General features: G+C 38.4%; 8 protein-coding genes across 8 annotated transcripts; 3 read left to right on the top strand and 5 right to left on the bottom strand.

Annotated features, from left to right (window-relative positions):
- Window positions 1-4,363: 4,363 nt before the first annotated feature.
- EV154DRAFT_528125 (uncharacterized protein) lies at window positions 4,364-5,649 on the bottom strand. Its single transcript, XM_051603554.1, has 5 exons — window positions 5,306-5,649; window positions 5,162-5,248; window positions 4,843-5,089; window positions 4,748-4,771; window positions 4,364-4,691 (listed from the first exon to the last, which is right to left on the bottom strand). The coding sequence occupies exons 1-5, from the start codon at window positions 5,515-5,517 to the stop codon at window positions 4,515-4,517; spliced, it is 747 nt and encodes a 248-aa protein (XP_051451681.1). The 5' UTR covers window positions 5,518-5,649; the 3' UTR covers window positions 4,364-4,514.
- A 2,012-nt stretch (window positions 5,650-7,661) lies between these two features.
- EV154DRAFT_528122 (uncharacterized protein) lies at window positions 7,662-9,403 on the top strand. Its single transcript, XM_051603553.1, has 3 exons — window positions 7,662-7,859; window positions 7,947-7,964; window positions 8,020-9,403. The coding sequence occupies exons 1-3, from the start codon at window positions 7,793-7,795 to the stop codon at window positions 9,351-9,353; spliced, it is 1,419 nt and encodes a 472-aa protein (XP_051451680.1). The 5' UTR covers window positions 7,662-7,792; the 3' UTR covers window positions 9,354-9,403.
- A 1,110-nt stretch (window positions 9,404-10,513) lies between these two features.
- On the bottom strand, window positions 10,514-11,776 carry EV154DRAFT_540548 (uncharacterized protein; the record flags this gene model as incomplete). The annotated part of the gene is made up of 3 exons (XM_051604422.1): window positions 10,514-10,639; window positions 10,707-10,804; window positions 10,975-11,776. 3 exons carry the CDS (start codon window positions 11,774-11,776, stop codon window positions 10,514-10,516), a joined length of 1,026 nt encoding a protein of 341 aa, XP_051451679.1.
- A 475-nt stretch (window positions 11,777-12,251) lies between these two features.
- EV154DRAFT_94707 (uncharacterized protein) lies at window positions 12,252-12,889 on the bottom strand. Its single transcript, XM_051607855.1, has 2 exons — window positions 12,536-12,889; window positions 12,252-12,481 (listed from the first exon to the last, which is right to left on the bottom strand). Exons 1-2 carry the CDS (start codon window positions 12,740-12,742, stop codon window positions 12,302-12,304), a joined length of 387 nt encoding a protein of 128 aa, XP_051451678.1. The 5' UTR covers window positions 12,743-12,889; the 3' UTR covers window positions 12,252-12,301.
- EV154DRAFT_94715 (uncharacterized protein) lies at window positions 12,724-13,368 on the top strand. Its single transcript, XM_051607856.1, has one exon. The coding sequence runs from the start codon at window positions 12,834-12,836 to the stop codon at window positions 13,167-13,169; it is 336 nt and encodes a 111-aa protein (XP_051451677.1). The 5' UTR covers window positions 12,724-12,833; the 3' UTR covers window positions 13,170-13,368.
- A 63-nt stretch (window positions 13,369-13,431) lies between these two features.
- On the bottom strand, window positions 13,432-15,084 carry EV154DRAFT_94682 (uncharacterized protein). The gene is made up of 5 exons (XM_051607854.1): window positions 14,300-15,084; window positions 14,198-14,241; window positions 14,018-14,128; window positions 13,840-13,953; window positions 13,432-13,786 (listed from the first exon to the last, which is right to left on the bottom strand). Exons 1-5 carry the CDS (start codon window positions 14,889-14,891, stop codon window positions 13,568-13,570), a joined length of 1,080 nt encoding a protein of 359 aa, XP_051451676.1. The 5' UTR covers window positions 14,892-15,084; the 3' UTR covers window positions 13,432-13,567.
- A 160-nt stretch (window positions 15,085-15,244) lies between these two features.
- On the top strand, window positions 15,245-18,341 carry EV154DRAFT_452404 (ras guanine nucleotide exchange factor domain-containing protein). The gene is made up of 5 exons (XM_051597267.1): window positions 15,245-15,495; window positions 15,615-15,690; window positions 15,759-16,034; window positions 16,099-17,507; window positions 17,582-18,341. Exons 1-5 carry the CDS (start codon window positions 15,418-15,420, stop codon window positions 18,320-18,322), a joined length of 2,580 nt encoding a protein of 859 aa, XP_051451675.1. The 5' UTR covers window positions 15,245-15,417; the 3' UTR covers window positions 18,323-18,341.
- Window positions 18,342-18,410: 69 nt separating this feature from the next.
- On the bottom strand, window positions 18,411-18,817 carry EV154DRAFT_94626 (acyl-CoA thiolesterase II; the record flags this gene model as incomplete). Its single annotated transcript, XM_051607853.1, has 1 exon — window positions 18,411-18,817. A coding segment is annotated over one exon (320 nt), but the record flags the coding sequence as incomplete, so codon positions are not given.

The following is an 18,817-nucleotide window of genomic DNA, read 5'->3' as shown; positions in this document are numbered from 1 at the left end:
GCTTTACTTTCTTCCTCGCCGTGCTCACTTCAATCTCGTCTCCACCACTATCTTCATTTTCTATGATTACCATTGGAAGCTTCATCAAGGGAGGTGTACCTTGAGGCTCCAAAATTTCAACTACCGAATCATCATCACTAATCACTGAATCCCCATCACTCTCAATGATATGAATCACCGGGTTTTCTTTTGTCTGAGACTCTTCGTTAGTAACACATAGCAACTCGGGACAATCCTTCTTTTCTAAAGCATCTCCTTTTTCTTCAGTATTACAGACGTCTGCCTCCCCAAGCTTCTCTTCAACTTCATCTCGTGCAGACGAGGAGGAACCTTGGCTATCATCTATCACAATTTCAAGTTCAGAGTTATCAGACACGAGATCTTCTTTCGCGACATCCGATTTGGGATTTTTCTTTTTCGGTGCAGTGAGATCCACGTGAGAGGAGGGTTCAGTAGCATTTACCAGACGAATCTCTTCCTCCTCGTCTGTAATGACAATGGAATCCGGGTATTTACTCTCCGCGACGATATCTGTCGAGCTACCTTCTTCCATGACAATGTCCTTGTCGTCCATGGTAACATGGGTTGAATCGACTTCACATATGACATCCTGACCTTTCATAGATACGGAGATCTGGCGATTTCTATTTAAAAGGTGGTTCTCCTTCATCGGATCACCGGAGTCTTTCTTATCAACAGATCCATGTCCACGCTTGCGTGTTTTAGGACGTTCCTCGACCGTCTTCTTTATCTTTAACGAATTATCAGCAGCAGCAGCTGAAGTAACGGGTAAAAATAACGCTTCTACAAAATCAAAGCCTTCCAAAGGAGCCTCTTGTTCAGGAACCGAAACAAAATGAACAATGTTTTCATCTATGGCCTTTCTCTGCTCTTGTTCCTTTAGAGCGCTTTTCAATCGAACCACCAAGTTGGACAGGTTATCATGCTGCTGACTTAAAAGATCCAATTTTTCTTGTCGTTTCTCAATACACGCATCCAAATCCGATAAACTTGTAAATCGTTTAGCCAGAATATGTTCTTGTTTCCGTTGATGCACCGTCGTTCTGTTCGACATCAAGATCGGGGGTTCACAGAACGTGATGATTTCAGGTTCTTCTTCCTCGAATGTTAGATCCACAATCTCGGATACCTTTTTGTCGATTGTGACCGCAGTCATTAGTTTATGGACCTCCTCCTTCGTCTCTAAACCTTCGGATGCTGGCTTCGGACCGATCACACGTTGAGGGCGATAGACACCCGGTCGGAATAAATTTAATTGTTGCAAACTCGTATGAATCGTTTCTAATTGTTTGGCATAATAATGTTGTGCGGCAGGACTCAATATGTTGGCTCCTTTCGTCTTCGTTATCATGTCCGTTCCTTCCTTCTTTTTTTCTACGGATGCATTTATGTTTCCATTTACATCAAAAATAGGTATAGGTTTCTCCGTTCCTGCTGCTGCAGTTGTTATTGTTGCTGCGGTTACTGCTGATGTTTCTTTTGCTGTTGTTGCTGTTGTTGCTGTTGTTGCTGTTGTTGCTGTTGTTGCTGTTGTTGCTGTTGTTGCTGTTGCTGCTGTTGTTGCTGTTGTTGCTGTTGCTGCAGTTGCTGCCAACGCGGCTGTTGCTCTTGCTACTCTTGCTGCTACTTCTGCGTCTGCTGGTAAAGGAAATCGATTGGAAAGTGGTGGATAATGCGGATTCATTGAAGAAGGTATAGTATGTAATTGATTATTGATATAATAACGATGCAAGATAGACGGGCTCATCACAGACGATTCATTTCTGTACCCAAAGGTTTTCGTTCGTTCATCCATGACTTGATAAATATTATTAGGATGTGGTTGTGTCATTGTATTGGGCATGGGTTGTTCACCTGGATAAGCGATCCTTGACTGCATACTTTGTTGAGGGATCATGGGCTGCACATTTTGGGGAGACATCCCGGACTGTACGTGTTGCTGAGGGATCATGGGTTGTAAATCTTGTTGAGAGATCCTAGGTTGTACACCTAGTGGGTTATTTGTGATGGGTTGTGCAGTGCTGTGATGAGGCATTGGCTGTGCGTTTTGTAGATGAAGGATGGGTTGTGCGCTTTGTAGACTAGGAACTAACGGTACGTTTTGTTGATGAAGGATGGGTGGTCCAGTTTGCTGGTTAGAGCTTGGTTGTACGTTTTGTTGATGAAGGATGGGTGGTCCAGTTTGCTGGTTAGAGCTTGGTTGTACGTTTTGTGGTTGAGGCATGAGCTGTATACTTTGTTGATTAGGCATCGGTTGTACAGCTGGATGGATAGGTTGTACATAATTAGAGGATGCTTGGTTACATGGAGGCGGGCCTTGTACAGCTTGACGTTTTTTACCTCGACGTAGAGGTTTCTTAAGTACCGGCAAATCTTTGACTATCTGTGATTGTGGTGCTTCCATCGTTGAGAGATGATTGGGTGAATAGGCATCGATGGGATATGGACAAGCGTTGGAATAATACGGATAATTTGCTTTTAAGTAATCTTCTGCAGGGTAAGTTGTACTATTCGCAATTAAACAATTAGGCACAGAACAATCAGGAGCCTTGCAATCGGGTAACGTACAATCGGGTATGGTGCAATTGGCAAGAGAACATTGACGTTTGGAAGGAGAACAAAAAGCGTCACTGGGTGGTGCTGTATATATGATATCAGTGATTGGGAGTGCCGGTGATGGTTGTGGTAGTAGTGGTGGGGGTGGATCCAATGGTTTTTGTAGAGCACTGGTTTTTGGTGGTTTCCTCCTCCTTGGAGGTCTGGATCGTGCTGGTTTAGAAGGCGCTTCTTTCACTGCAACCACCTCTTGTGTTATCGGCGGTGTAGCCACAGGCGGTGTATCCACAGGCGGTGTATCCACAGGCGGTGTATCCACAGGCGGTGTATCCACAGGCGGCGTAGTCACAGGTGGTGTAGTCACAGGTCCAAGGACAGGTCGAGGTAAAGCAATCTTTTGATTTTTCGATCGTCTTGTGGGTTTTCGAAACTTTCGCATAGGCCATAAAAAACCATAAATCTGATAATGCCGATTACATCGACCACATAAATCAGGATTCTCACTTTTTCGGGTCATGCAAAACTCTTTGGCCTGTGCACAACATTTCGGAATATCATTGTCCTCCACAAGTGGTTTCGATATCTCTCCTTCCTTTATCACTGTAGTTGTTATTATAGGTGGTATTGATTCTACAGGTGGTGTGATTTCTTTAGACGGTGTGATTTCTTTAGGCGGTGTGATTTCTTTAGACGGTGTGATTTCTTTAGACGGTGTGATTTCTTTAGACGGTGTGATTTCTTTAGGCGGTGTGTTTTCTTTGGGTGGTGTGGTTTCCTTTAGGACACACACAGTGGAAGGTGGTACCTGTTCAACCTCCACATCCTGTGTAACACTCTCGTCGACGGTTGGATCTACCACCATCATCATTTCCGGCTGAGTTTCTTTTACCATTTCATTGTTCTCCACTACTTTAGTATCATCGATCATCTTTATAGACTCTCCATCCGTATCCAAAATTATCTTTACGGGTTCTGCTTTTGACTCCCTGATTGTCTTTATAGGATCTGCATCTTCCATATCCGATACCTCGGATAAGTCATCAATCCAATCATGGAACAAAGTTTCGGTATTACCGGTTTCCATGGAAAGTAATCTGAAATCCTTGGTGAGCTGAATTGTATCTTGAGTCGAAGCCATGGGTTCATCCTTCATAGAGTGAATCAATTCAGACACATCCTCATCATTAACGTTACTTAATGCAGGCGGATCATTCATACATCGATACAGCATTTCCGGTTGATCCTCTATATTAATGTGAGTTGATTCCGGTTGATCCTTATTATCGTCATCAGGTTCATCTTTGGTTGTGTGAGGTTCATCATTGGCAGCAAAGGTCAATCCAGATTTGTCATGGATACAGTGATTTAATCCAGGTGCATCTGTAGTACTATGACCCGATTCAAGTTCATCCTTGATACTGTGGATTGATTCGATCTCATCCTGAATAATGTCAGTCAGTTCAGGTTTATTCTTGGCGGTGGATCGTAAGACCGGTTTTCTGCCCACTAATGTATAAATGTGTCAGTAGTTAACTGGGGTGTGTGCGCGTGCATTCTCGGGGTTGATGAGGGTGTGTCTATGTTTACCTTCATCCATCGGATCATCCTTTTTGTTGATTGGCGGTGATTTACTGTTTATTTCTAATAAGAGGATCTCGGTTATTGGTCTGGTCTTTTTTACTTGTTCAGGTACGTAATAGTCTAGAAGAAATATTTAAATTTCCCCAATATTTTTTTTTTTGTATTCATTAAAATATGGGGGGGGGAGAGGATAAGGATGGATTACCTTTATAACTAATGTCCTTTCGTTTACGTGTACTCCTTCGAGTTGTTTGATCCTCCGGATTGAGTTGTGGATCTACGTTTTCTGGTGTTGCACCATCTTCTGATGATGAAGAAACGGAAAAATGACCCTGCTTGTTTCTACTCTTCTGTGATTAATGACTTGAACGTCTTTCGTTAACAATTCTTTTGTACCTTTCACAAGAGGAACATAAACATTCACAATTATCCTCTCCGAAATAATGATCTGCATAAAATACGGTCATTTCTTCTCCAATACTGATATCCTTTTGTACTCGAAACGTAATGGCATTTTGACCAATTAAAATAAACTATACCATGGCTGTCAGACAACGCACATCCCAACCATTCATTTTATTGCTTTTACCTCACAATTCGAATCACAATCATGCTACAGAAAAAAAAAAATAATAAGGTAAGCAATTTTTTTTTTCGTCTGATTTCAACAATCCTCTACTTTACATTCATGAAACGAGCAGGACCAAGAAAGAGACAAGAGCATTTCTTTCTGGTAGAGACCATGACACTGAAATCCCTGCCTTCCCGCTTTAACTTTAAATCATCTTGTTCTGTCAATTCAGCAATAGATCCTAAGCAACAAGTGACTTGTTCTCCTGCTGTCCAATCTTTAGTGGCTAATATACAAGCTTCCGGTTTGCCTGTGTATCGTGTTGTCGAACCCACTTCAAATCCTGCGTTGGGTTTGTACCTATCATATTTTGGATTTTTTTTAGCTTTTTCTTTTTTTATTATTCGATCGTCAAAATGCAGTTTCCTTTACATGTACAAGTATCGTTTCATGTGATGGGTGAATTCACTGACTTGTTTGCTGGACATGTCCTTGATAAATGAACTAAAGTAAGGTATTCTACAATCAAGGATGAGTAAAACAAGGCATGTGCAGAGATAGAGTGTGTTTTTTTACTCTAAGAAACTGTCGACCGCGTCTTTGATAGTTTTGTGAGAGGAGTTCACATTGATGATATGATCTCGTATTTTTTGCACGGTGTCTTGTTTATTGACGGTGGTTGCAACGAAATCGCCATTCATTCGAAGTGTATCGTACCAAAGGTATAAACTATCGACAAAATAACTTGCAAGCATGTCATCGTACCGAGATAAAACACTAAAGTCCATACTTGTTTAGTGAAGCGTGCGTGAAATCACTCTTTTATTTTTTGAACTCGTTGTCAATGATGAAAAAAAAAAAAAAGAAAGAAAAGGTAAAATGAAAATAAACACACAAACACACACACACACACACACACACACAAACGGATTAAGAAAAGAAAGGAGGGAGTCAAATTATGGTATTTCCCCTTTCGGCACGTGACATTAGTCAACGGGACAAAAAAAAAAAAAAAAGAGACGCGTCGTGATTTATATTTATTTTATTGAAGAAAAACCACCACTTAAAGTAGTGGTACGTTTGGGAGTTTATTCATCCTCTCTTCCTCTTTTTTTTTTCTTAACACAAATGTTTAACACACAGAAAAGAGAGAGAGAGGGCCATAGAGTATTGTCCAATCTCCCGGATAAGGGAAACACCACGTCTTGTCCATAGAAGCCTTCCAAACTTGTTGGACTTGGAGTCGATCTTTTGATGAAGATATATAAAAAAAGGAATGTGAGTGGGAGTGGTCTGAAGGAGAGATTACATTAATGATACATAAAGAAAGAAAAGAGAGATAGAATGGATATAAAATAACCACTGGTATTTTAAGGGGTTTGGACTCTCTGTCCGACTCTGTCAACACCTTGTGCTACGTGATGTGCTTACTCCTCCCACATAAGCTTTTTCGATACCTGTTTGTAGCTAACTAGAATTATTACTTGATGACTGACAATCACAACCATGGGCAAAGAAATTTAATTGCCTTTTTTCCCCCATCAACATACATATATCCATGGCAATGTGCTCGTTGCCAAAATTAGAAAAAACAATTGGTGTTTCAAAGGCATTTTACAAGCATGCTTCTTTATATTGGAATAATGAGTGTCTATTTATACAACAAGCCAAATCCTATTTTTTTAAATTGTCGGACAAGAGAATTGAGCGATCACTTCTTAATGGTAAAACCAGCAATTGGATATATCCTTAATTTTTAAAGCCCAAAAGTGATCTTAAATATGACTCACCCTCTGATCGAAACCTATACTTAAATTCCAACTAACTACCAGCAAAATAATTTAGCTTGCGGGACGCATAAAGTAGCATCACTTTTTGTATCATAAAGTCCGCAAAGTACACATGCATTTAAACTATCTCAAATGTAACAATAATCCTGAAAATACTCAGTAAAGATTATCAAGAACAACGGATTATTGTACATATTTAGGATAAGAATAAAAATCATAAGGGTTTAGCCTTTTTATTATTATTCTCGTGGTATATATAAAAAAAAAAAAGTTTAGTAGGATGTAACGACTTGCTGCAGCTAAACTTATTAATTGATATCTTTTTATTTTTATTTTCGTCTTTTACAAACGGGTCTCATTTGTTTTATAATGATTATGTCAGTTCATTGGAAACACCAATTACTAGAGACAACAAACAAAAGGGATTCGAAACCAATCTAGTGAGATTGATACTGATTTTATTTAGACTTGTGCCATTAGAAAACGTCAAAAATGACGTGACCGAATGTTAGACAAACCCTAAGGCTTGGAGATAGTTACATTTGATAAATTAATTAAACTATCTAGTGGGGATAGAAGGCAAATAGAAGTTAATATTTTTATAGAGTTTTTTCTTTTTTTTTTTTTTTTTTGGCGAGTAGCGGAGGATGTAATCCCTCGTTTCTTCCTTTTGCCCTTCAACTCAAGCTTCGTTTCTGTCAAAAAAGGGAAATGAAGTGCCTTTTACACGTATACTTTTAGATTTGCATGTCAGAATCGATTGGTGCGGCCCTGTTCAACATCTGCATGATTATTTCCATTCTATTTCAGCGTGTCTTTTTTTTGGTTTTGTTTCCTCATAGATACCACCCCATAAAAGCAAAAGAAAAAAAAACTCTAAAAACCTCCAAATTAAGCTTATTTTTGTGTATATTTTTTTATTTAATATATATTCCAAGCTATACTTTTTGGATCACCTTTAAATATTGAAATCACACATAATATTGGACGATCTTTTCATGTGCCACCAAATTATTCAAGTGTAACCTAATTCAACGTGCAAATTGTCCATATTATAACAACAAGGCATGGTTTAATCAATGTCAGTGCTCCCATAAAAAAAACCCACTTTAATAATTTTACTCCCTTCCTTTATACATTCCTTTTTTTTTTTCCTTTTCTCTCTTTTCTTCTTTATACCCTCGCCCTTCACTTTCTTTAATAAATCACCCTACTTTTATTAGTAGTCGTTTCCCGCGCCTCCCATTTTTCCTTGTCACTTTTTACATCAGTAATGAGAGGGACCAAGTGGCAATTTTCTCTCCTCTTCTTCATCCTATCGACTTTTATCATTTCATTAGGTACCTAAATTTATTTTCACAAATCAATCTACTCCTATTGATCCAAACTAACATCTTTTTTTTTAATATTATTCGAAAATCCTATAGTCAATGCTGAAGCAGAAAGTAAGTTACTTCTTATGCAAATAAATTGACATAACCCTGATCCATTCTCTTTTAGATGAGAAAAACACTGTAAAATCAACCAGCACCACCACCACAACAACAACGACCTTGAGTCAAACGCATAATAGTACCGCCACCGCTACAACCACCACCACTACTGCTAGACACACAACCACCATCAACAATTGCTTAGCTTCGTTGCATCATACCAAGTTTACCACAAGTACGAAATCACCACATACCAAAACTGTATATGTTTGCAAAACACCCAATGCACAAGTAACTCAACACTCTCCTATCAGACACGATGATACGCATTCCAAAAAGAAAAAGTCTACAACCGTCACAAAGACTCGTTCTGGTCATAAGTCTATCAATGCTCAAGCGTCAAAGAAGCACACCAAAAAGCACACTACCACCACTACCGCTACCAAAAAGCACGGCCACAAAAAGACTAAAAAAACAACTACTACTACCAAGAAGAAGACTACCACCAAGAAATCTACTACTACTAAAAAGACCACCAAGAAGTCTACTACCAAAAAGACGACTACTACCACTAAAAAGACCACTAAAAAAAGTACTACTGTGAAGCCTACTCAAACTCATAAAGCTAGTGTCACATCAACTACCGAAATAGCCTTAGCTGCTCCACCTACAACTACAGTAGCAGCAGTCGTACCAGCAGCAGTAGCAACACCAGCTGATGAGAATCGTGACGTTAGTAACGACTCCTCCTCTGATGAAGGTAGTGCCACTGACAACAACAACAATGATGAAGAAGATACTTCTACTCCTCAAACAACAGAAGAGTCTGCTCCTACCGTTGTACCCGTTGCTGTTCCCGTCCCTGTTGTCTCTACACCCACTGATAACCAAGTGAATTCACAAAGTGTCGATAGTACTCAAACCACCGAAAACACACCTCAAAGCAAAGTCATTGGAGTTTCTGTCGGTGCTGTTGTAGGTTGTATTGCTGCTGCTGGTTTAGCAGGCATGTTCATTTACAAGCGTCGTGAAAAGACCCATCATGATCAAGATGTGGAGGACATGAATCAAACCAGTGAAGTCAACACGCGTTGGCGCACACAGTCGTTTATGGCCGTCGTGGCAGGTGCTGTAGCTAAACTACCCAAACGCAGTAACTCTTCTGCTTCTAGTAACGGAAGAGCATCCTTCAATGTGTTGGGAAGTATTCGACGTGCTGCTAGTAATGCTTCACGATCCCTTTCTGTTCGATCCAAGGATAGTACACGATCCAGTGTTCAAAGTTATGGCATTGCTGTTTCTGGTCCTATTCCAGCTATTGCTCGTATTGATGGGGATCAAGCTCGTTATTATAATGAGCCTGAAAGTCCTACTCATAATCACCACACGCATGCTTATTAGACCTTCTCCAATATAATAATAAACTTTTTTTTTAAAGTAACACTCATAAATAGGAGGTACAGAAAATGCTTTTTTAGGGCATTTTTTTATTTTTATTTTTATTTATTTATTCTCCCAAAGATGAAGATCGTACAATGATTCTTGTGTTCGCTACTTCTGCTTCTTTCCCAATATAATCATTACCATAGGACCAAGGCTGTGGACGAGTCTTTCGACGATTATTAGCGGCTTGTTGTTGCTGTAAGATAGCGTCCGTGTTGATCATCATGGCGTCCTTTATGCCTCTACGTTGGAGTCCCACAATGGATTTACAGGTACGTGTGATAATATTAATTACATTAGATTCTTGTGAACACCAAGTTGTAAATTGGGATAGCTCGAGCGCCAGGTCTATAAAATAAGGCGCAATGACTTCCTCTTGTTTATGTCGAAGTAGTAAAATCCCACTGTTCTTATTGATACAATCCGGATCTAGTTTATCATCATCTACCTATTTAATGGGTTAATGTACCCGTTCTTTTTTTTTTTTTGAAAAAAAAAAAAAATAACTTACAGATACGAAATTAATAAAGTTCATGAAATGGTGTGTATTGTTCTACAATTTAAAATGAAATATTAGGACTCATTTTTTTTTAAAACTGAGAAGAAAAAAACGTGCTCTTTTGTTGTACCTGAACAAATTCATTTAGGCGAACCATCCAGGGTTCTTTTGCATTTTGCTCAATTGTACTATGGCTTGCTAATGTCATTAAACATTTGGCGATTAAAGTTAATGTACGACATGTCTTTGTATCCGGATGATCTAGTTTGGATATCAGTTTCATCAGTCGCACCGAGTCCCTTTAATTTATCTCACCTTGAACAAGCCCAAATTGTTTAGGGGATATAATAGCGGGGCAAATCCATCTCAGAAATATGAATCCACTACCAAAATAAAAGTTACAAACATGTTTTTTTTTCTTTTTTTTTTTTACATTTAGTGCCATGCATACCTAACACAAGTATACCGAGCTACTTGATGATGTCGGTCGAGTGTTTCTTTACCCAAATCAAATTTTTTGACAATGGCTGACTGTAAATGTCCAAAAATACGACGGAGTTCTCTATAAATAATACATGAATTTTTTTATGTTTTAGGGAAAAGCATTCTATTCAAAACTTTACATTGGACATTTGTTTTTCGCTCTTTTAATTCCTCCCCAAATAGATCGTACATAATTGAACAGTTCCGAACAATTGGCAAGTGTGTTCTCTGTTGTACTATTCGATAACCGAGATGATTCAACCTAATTTTGGTTACGAAATGAATAAAAAAATATAACCCTTGGCAAAATATAAATGAAATTAAATTACCTCAATATGAATACTAAATTTACAAATCTTTTGAATCGTGAATTGAAGTGCCTCTTCCAAGAATTCCTTTCCACTCATTTTCATATAATTATCAATGACTTTGGTGAAAAATGAATTTCCTCTACAAACACACATGTTAATTTCCTTTTCTTTTTTTTTTTCTAAAAGGGGTATCATGGTTACCTAAAAAGAATGTTTACATCGTCTAAAATAAAAGCAAAAAGTTTAATCAATAAATAAATTTGAATGACTAAGAAAAAAAGATTACCTGAGCTCAAGGAAGATACTTCATAATCAATCAATGATTTTATCCAAGTCAATGTCAAACCCATGCCTTCATAAATCCTCAACAAGTTTCTCGCCAGTCCTTGGACATCCGATGTTTTTCTTGCCATATCATAAATAATATCATGTCGAAATTCCGTCAGTACATCCATCAATGGTTGATACATTTCCAAAGAAAACACCTGATGCTCCTCTAACAACAGTCCTACTCGCAATTGTCCCAACGATCCACTCCCGGATCCCAAACTCGTCAATGATGCAAACGCTCGATTTCGACTTTCCTTTCGCACTTCGTACCATTCTTCGCCCAACGTCGTCGTCGTCTCAATTTGGCTGACGGGTAAAAACACTGTACCATACACCGTCTCTCGATCATTCTTACTACTTCTCGAATACATCGTGATTGTCACTCCATGTCGCATCTTGCTGATATCGCTAAACATAAACTCCTCGCGCCAAAATAGCGTGGACGTCTTCTTTAGGGATCCCGTCAATCCACGAATCTCGTTATCAATCACAACATCACAGTAAAGCTCGCTATGGATTGAATCCTTATGGCTCACTTGGAATTTACGTCCTTCCGCTATACGAACCGTCAAACTATAGATGGTTCGCAAAGGATATGGTTGCTGTTGACAACACCGTTTCAGACGTACAAGCCATGCATCCCGTTGAATCTTACTGCATGTCATCAAATGATACGTCTGGTTCGGTTGAGGTCGAATCACAATACAGTATCGCATATGATCAATCGAGTCGGAGAATGGGTACACGTCCTGTGGCATTAACGTGGATAGTTGAATCGGTAAATGGAAGAACGAATTATCCTCCTAATTTTTTTTTTTTTTTTTTTTTTTTTTTTTTTGTAAAATTAGTCAAATGGATTACCTCCTCCCATCATTCTTTCTCTTACTTTTTCTGTTTGCAAATGAAGTACTCCGTTTTCAAATAATGACACATGAAGCACGCATAATGTACCTGTATGATGTGAAGTGCAGCTTACTTTGTTGATACATAATTCTATATTTATAAAATGAGTGACACTGCACACTTGGGCTACTCCTCTTTTGGGGGGAAGACTTACTATGTATACGAAATAATCCAGACATTTGCACCTTGGAATGGTTATAAATACCACCTGACGTACCGCAGCAATTAATGGGACAATCTGCTACAGGCACAGGATGTCCAAACAATAAATCTCCATTATCATTTTCTCCGTTGTTTATAAAGTTTGTTGGGCTTGTTCTTACATTCTATCGTATTTTAGAAAAAGTAATCAGCTATTTGTTTTATATATACATATAGATCTAACTTACGGGTACGTTGATATGATTTAATGAGGTTTCCATCATCTTTTTATGTTGATGATCCACCGTGATCGTATTACCACCACCGTTACCTCCGCCACTGCCGCCTCCAAAACTCGATTTTTTGGTAAGAAATGATCGGTTGCTACTATGTGTTCCTGAATACCGAGGATGAGGAATCTGATGTCCAATGGTTACTGTGAGATCATTTTTTTTAGAAGTTATAAAACTTACAGCACTTTTTCGAGTGGTAGGTAAGGTAGACTTTTTACTACTGTGGTTGGTATTCACACCACCCGCTGTTGTTGTCGTGTGAAGTGATGTCCCCGTTTGCTTTTGTGGGTTCCAAGAACTCAACGCTTGTAACCAGTTGGAGAAATCAATGGCGGTTTCTGTTTGTAAGCTTATTCTACAAAAAAGAAGAAGAAAAGGTAAATACATTTTTTTTTAATAAACATATGGTTGATAACTCACATGTTACTGGATTCTGCGGGTGCTATTTGGATAACAAAATCGCGTTTATCGGTCTCAGATGCATGAACCGTTGCATTCTTCAAGTTACATGCAATTACAGTTGTCTAAAATGATTATACATAAAAAAAAATCAGTGGGGGAGGTTAGATTCCATGTAATAGAGATAACATACGGTTGGATCCTTGTATTGTTTCAAATGACCATCCTCCTTGGAAATATAGTAATAGTACCTATCATGACGTTTTACTTTTTTAAATCATCATGTCTTGCGGTGACAAAAAAAACATACCTCTCCCATTTTCCTCCATTGTGGTTAATGGCATCCTTGTTACCATTGATACCATTGGTACAATTACTATTAACACCCGCTGGCTTTTTTTTCGCAAGCAAGTAGCCCTTTGCAGAAATTTGAGATCCAGTCAAAGAAAGGGGGTTTGTTGTTGACAGTAAAGAATCTAAGCTATTGTACCTTTGCTACAAAAAATAACAAGCATTCCTTTTCCTTTTAATAAGTGGGATTCTAATGTATGCTATGATGAAAAAAACTTACGACAACTCTTGGTTTATTTAAAAAGGTAAATGGTATCAAGGAAGTAGGTGAAGAAGGTCTAGATCGAATCATGAAGTTTTCATTGGGCGGTTTCAAGGAATTTTTAAGACAACTGTAATACGAAGCCAATTTTTCCTGAATGTAATAAGACAATCTTTCATTATTTAACTACATAGAGAGGAGGAGGATTAATAAATATATATAAAGAGAGAGTTTTTTTTAAAATGTGGTTCATATTTCAATCATTTTACTTCATGGTAATCTTCAAAGGAAGAACGTGGAAATGGTGAAGTAGAACGATCTTCATTACTACTGTGACTACTGCTGGCACTGCTAGCTGTACTCGTGGGCTTTTTAGAATTAATATCATAGATGAAATCAGTCGAAATCAAGACCAACTCTTCTAGTGTCCTCAGATTTCGATGCTTATCGGACTGAAGGCCTTCAAACAGTGGGCTCAACTAGTATATAATGCTGGTTAAAAAAAGTTAATATAAAGATGCAAACAATTTACCTTTTCATTAACCAAAGTTCGTGTGGACCTAATCAGATTATTTAATGCATAAATATACTCTAACAAGACTTTGCATAATGATCTTTTGGCTATATATAATGATGTACTGATTTCCTGTAAATATAAATTTTTTTTAGTAGTCATGAAATCATCTTTAGGGGGAGGGGGGGGGGGTTACATCCAATGTCTTGTTGTTAGCTTGTGAGGACTTCATTTTTTGAGCGCCACAATAGTTATTAGACAATTGAATATGTTTCACTCGGCATTGGGCCACATTACTCTCAAAGTGCTAAACATAATTGAGGAGGGGAAGTTTAGTATATAGATAAGTCATGAGAAGGAGGAATGATATAAGTACCGTCAAAGTTTCCTTTATTTTTGAGCCATGATCCCGCAAGTAGGCTATAATGGGAAGAGATGAATAACAGTGCGTGTGTGAGTGTTTATGAATAATACTTGCGTAGAATGGATCGAATGTCTTGATTGTCCCATACTTCTTCGTCAATGGATTTGGTATCGCCAGGCCAGTTTAAATTATTGCACTCTTCTGCGGTATAGAATGGTTCGTTTAACATTAATTTTGTCTGGTCATATAATAATGCGATGGATTTGCTGTAAGCTATTTCTAATTGTCTGCACTGTTCTATTTTCTCTAGCCAGGTCAAATAATGGTATAACCAAGTCTCCAATGATTGTAAATATTCATGAAATACAGGTGAATCAATCCAGATGTCTTCATACAGAATATCAGAGGATAGATCCAACATGGGTATATCTGGATGTAATAGATTGTTGACTTGATTGGATATGATTGTCTTTCTACCAGGAATTGCAATACTTGTTTCGTCATCACTGCTACTACAGCTGCTATCGTCCTCCTCCTCTTCTTCTTCCTCTTCTTCACTTTGCTGTAATGGAATTTGCTCTGTTGTGCTGTGCCAAGGCTGTTGAATAGAAGATAAACTAAAGGAAGATCTTGTTAATCTTGCACTGGAATCATCGTCGTCATCAATATGGATTAAGGGTACGCTACTTGAGCGCGATTGATCCATTTTGAATTGTTTATAAAGAAAGAAGAAAAAGAAAACAGGAGAACAATATATATATATTTATACATGTAAGGAGTTGGACAGAAGAGGGAGGGAGGGGGCGGCTGACCTTGATGGAGATGCCTACAGAAAGGTTAATCCTCATTATTACTTTTTACCCCTTAAATGAAAATCCAAAGGGAAAACCACTCTCCTCCTCCCCCCCCCCAAAAAGTCAGCTCACCCCCCCCCCGAATACACCTACTGGCGCCAATGTAATTGTTTATATATAACAACAATTCCATTAACAACTAAACTATCAATTTCTCCTTTTTCCTATCTCTCTCTTTTTTTTTTTTTATTAATTCACTTCTCTTCTTGTACTTTGATATATATTTTCTTTCTCTTTTCTTTCTCTCATATTAAAAAAAGGCTGTGCCCTGAAAATTTACCTGTTTAAAAAGACGCCTATTTATTTCATGCTATAAAAAGAGAGAAAGAAATTTTCCACACCACGCACGAAAATAAATATATACAAAAAAAAATCCTAATGTTGTCATCAACTGAAATCAATATGCAAAACTTGATGCATGAAGCTTCCAAAGGTTACAGTAATGGTCTTTTCAAGGTATAATAAAAACGTGAAAAGAGAAAAGAGGGGTTATTATGGGGGGTGAAATCATAAGAAGGGGTCTTTAAAAGGAGGAAAAGATGTCTGATAATTGTATTTTTTTCTTCTTGTTATAGATTTCCTTTGAATTATATATCGAAGCATTGTTAACAGCCATCAAAGAATTTCAACAACTGGAATTTATAGACCAACGCAAGTGAATACACACACACATACACACATAAATTCTTTATTACTGACAGATTAATTCTTTAAAACAGGCGTGGAAAATAATGATTTATCGTCCGTATTTATCTTGGCCCATACGTGTCTCAGACAGGCCAAAAGTATTTCCTCCAACAAAATACCCCCCACAGTGCCACCCAAACCCGTGGCTTTATCATTACCACCACCCTTACCTACTCGACCCTTAAAAACCTTTTTGGATCCCCCTTCCATGATAAGAACGAGATCAGACTTTGTAAAGCAATGTAATATAGATTATTCTTCTGACGAAGAAGAGTATGTTGTAAAGAAAAATGTAAATAATAAAAAGGGTAACGTAACTTTTTTTATTTGTGTTTACAACAACAACAATAATAATAATAATACCACTTATAGTACCCCAAGGATCTTTAAGGATCATCACAAAACGTAATAAACTACCTCGTAGATCTTCCACCTCCAATATATCCTGCTCAGCACCTTCTTCTCCATCTGTCTCCAACCCATTAAATGCCGTCAAATCATTTCTATCGCTACCTGGATCTATGGCTGCACAAGCTGCTCCTGACGCCGATGATATCTTCTTGTTAACCAACGGTACCATTGACCCTCACATTCTTGTCCCTGCTCAAACAAGTAACAGTGATAACAGCTTACAATCAGTTACAGCAAACAGCAGTTATTTACCCTTCATACCCCAAGCACCCCTTGTCACCATATACCAATCCCTCCAAAAGAAATTAGATGATCTTAAAAAGACAGATGAAGAGTATAATAGCATCCAATCTACACTGAATCGGGTGCGTAATATACACATGTCTGCCACCACTGTGCCTACCATCCTTCAATTTCAGCCTGTTCTCATTGCCTATCAACTTACGTTGATTGATTCCATCATCTTTCGAAATATACCAATGGACGCTATCCTGTCTCATTCTCCAAAAACACCGCATCCTTCGATTGTGGCATCCACCGATTTCTTTAATTATCTCACTCGCTTGATAGAACATGCCATTCTATTGCAGCAAGATGCATCGGGTCGTGCACAACATATCAATCATTGGATTAAAGTAGCAGGAAAATGTCACGAGCTCAAAAACTATCAAACCTTAAAAGCTGTCATTTCAGCATTAGGCACACCACCCATCCAAAGACTGAAAAAATCCTGGTCATTTATTCCCAAAAAGAGTATGAATTTATTGGAAGATTTAAGTGAACTTATGTCAGAAGCATCGAATTACGGTAAATACAGAACTCGTTTGGGTTTATCACAAGACGAAGAAGAGGAAGTCAGCACACAAAGCATACCTACTACCACCACCGCCACCACCACAAACAGCAATACCACATCCGCCTCCGCTAATAATGCCCGAAAAAGTAGTACCCGGAAAAACTCTTTTAGTGAGCCCACTGTACCCTTTTTGGGTATATTTATTCACGATATGACCTATCTCGTTGCTGCACTCTCCAAAAAACAAAACAATAACAGACACAACTCGCAGTGGACAACAACAGCTTCCAGTAAGGTTGCAAGTACGGATATACATGAGATGCAACAAGATGTTCGAGTTTCCGAATTACTCAAATTATTCAAAAACCTTCAAAGAAGTCCTCCTTATTCCCCTCATCTCACTGCTGTCTGTATCAAGGATCTCAATAAAAACCGAAAACGCAAGCTATCACATGCCCTCACACGTTCTTCTGCAATCAAAAAGACTCCAGCTTACTTTGCAAATCAACATGATGATGAGACGGGTGGTGAACTTAGTATCGAAATGCAGCAATGTCTTGTGACCCAGTATCTGGTAAGCGCTTCTCTTTTTTTTTGTTTGTTTGTGTTCTTTATACTAAGCACCCTGTTTTATTATTACTATAATAGTTGACCAGATCTTGGGTAAGTGAAAAGACGGTGGATGAATTAAGTTTGGTAAGAGAGCCAACAAAGACAGCAAGAAGTTATTCGGTGACTGAATCACTTGCCAATGGACCTGCTTCGGCAACTCCACCCATCACATCCTCCGTGAGCTTAACAACCACCACCCGAAGTAGTTCAGGTAGTTTAACAAGCAGTAGCTCTAACAGTCGACCAATTAGTCTAGAGGATGAACTTGAGCAAGACGAAATGGAACGAAAATCCTCCACTAGTACAGGATTTTGGTTATTTAACAGAAAAAGTACAGATGGAGGCTATTTGAAATCCAATGACTCATTTGGAACCATGCAACGATCGCCACGCCACTTTTCGTTTGAAGAACTAAATAACGCTGCCATGATCAAGAGTCAGTCCCTGAAACCATACAATGATTCCACACATCGTATGCAGCGAGAAGGATCCCAAAGTTCATTATCCACAATATTCCGTAAAGATTTTTGGAAAGGATCAGGAGGAGGGACAGTAACAAATCGAAATCCGTTATTAAATTTTAATAGTGATCCATCACTGTTAACATCGGCTGCAATCCAAAGAAAAGGATCGTCCGCATCATTGGTTCAACCTTCTCCTTCTTCTTCCACTGACACTCATCATCCTTTTCCAATCCGAAAATTAATGACCACCCATCCTTTAGATGATTCATCCACTCCGTTAAGTGAAATATCCAGTTTTAATTGGGATCAATAAATCTTATAAAAAGGGGGCATGTTCACCTTCCTCCTTTACTTCTTTAAACAATAGGAGGACACCTTTTAACTTATTCTCGGTCAAATAAAATCATTTTTTTTTCACGTTTTTATTATTCTACCAGCGAAAAAAAAAGGAGTCTGTTGTACATTATTCTATTGTTTTTCCCTTCATATTACAGCTTACTTTCCACTTCGGGTCTAGCCATCATCCTTTCTTGTCCAACTTGACTTAATCGAATAATCCCTTCTTGTGCAGCTGAAGCAACTAAACATCCATCCCTGTTATATATTTTACCAAACACCAATCCTCGACCATTGCGGGATCGAGGGCCCTCCATATCAAATAATAGCCAATCATCCACTCTTGCAGGTTTATGGAACCACATACTATGATCCAAGGACATCATCATACCAATATTCTCGGAATTATAGGAGGTTCCATTCGCTCTCGCTGCTGTATCAAGAAATCCTCTATCCGACGCATATGCCATCG

Source organism: Mucor mucedo, assembly GCF_025094135.1.
Source record: "Mucor mucedo strain NRRL 3635 chromosome Unknown EV154scaffold_176, whole genome shotgun sequence".
In the NCBI taxonomy this organism is placed as follows: domain Eukaryota; kingdom Fungi; phylum Mucoromycota; class Mucoromycetes; order Mucorales; family Mucoraceae; genus Mucor; species Mucor mucedo.
Note: the sequence above shows the minus strand (reverse complement) of the source record. Positions and strands in the feature narration are given on the sequence as shown.

Coding starts and splice junctions, on each gene's coding strand:
- EV154DRAFT_528122 (XM_051603553.1), top strand. CDS start 7,793: ATGAGAGGGACCAAGTGGCAATTTTCTCTCCTCTTCTTCATCCTATCG.
- EV154DRAFT_94682 (XM_051607854.1), bottom strand. CDS start 14,891: ATGGATCAATCGCGCTCAAGTAGCGTACCCTTAATCCATATTGATGAC. Junction 14,129..14,197: donor AAATAAAGGAAACTTTGACG/GTACTTATATCA, acceptor AATTATGTTTAG/CACTTTGAGAGTAATGTGGC. Junction 13,787..13,839: donor GAACTTTGGTTAATGAAAAG/GTAAATTGTTTG, acceptor ATTATATACTAG/TTGAGCCCACTGTTTGAAGG.
- EV154DRAFT_452404 (XM_051597267.1), top strand. CDS start 15,418: ATGTTGTCATCAACTGAAATCAATATGCAAAACTTGATGCATGAAGCT. Junction 15,691..15,758: donor ACTGGAATTTATAGACCAAC/GCAAGTGAATAC, acceptor TCTTTAAAACAG/GCGTGGAAAATAATGATTTA. Junction 16,035..16,098: donor AAATGTAAATAATAAAAAGG/GTAACGTAACTT, acceptor TACCACTTATAG/TACCCCAAGGATCTTTAAGG.
- EV154DRAFT_528125 (XM_051603554.1), bottom strand. CDS start 5,517: ATGGACTTTAGTGTTTTATCTCGGTACGATGACATGCTTGCAAGTTAT. Junction 5,090..5,161: donor ATGAAACGATACTTGTACAT/GTAAAGGAAACT, acceptor AAAATATGATAG/GTACAAACCCAACGCAGGAT. Junction 4,772..4,842: donor GTCCTGCTCGTTTCATGAAT/GTAAAGTAGAGG, acceptor TTTTTTCTGTAG/CATGATTGTGATTCGAATTG.
- EV154DRAFT_94715 (XM_051607856.1), top strand. CDS start 12,834: ATGCATGAACCGTTGCATTCTTCAAGTTACATGCAATTACAGTTGTCT.
- EV154DRAFT_94707 (XM_051607855.1), bottom strand. CDS start 12,742: ATGTATTTACCTTTTCTTCTTCTTTTTTGTAGAATAAGCTTACAAACA. Junction 12,482..12,535: donor CTACCACTCGAAAAAGTGCT/GTAAGTTTTATA, acceptor ATTGGACATCAG/ATTCCTCATCCTCGGTATTC.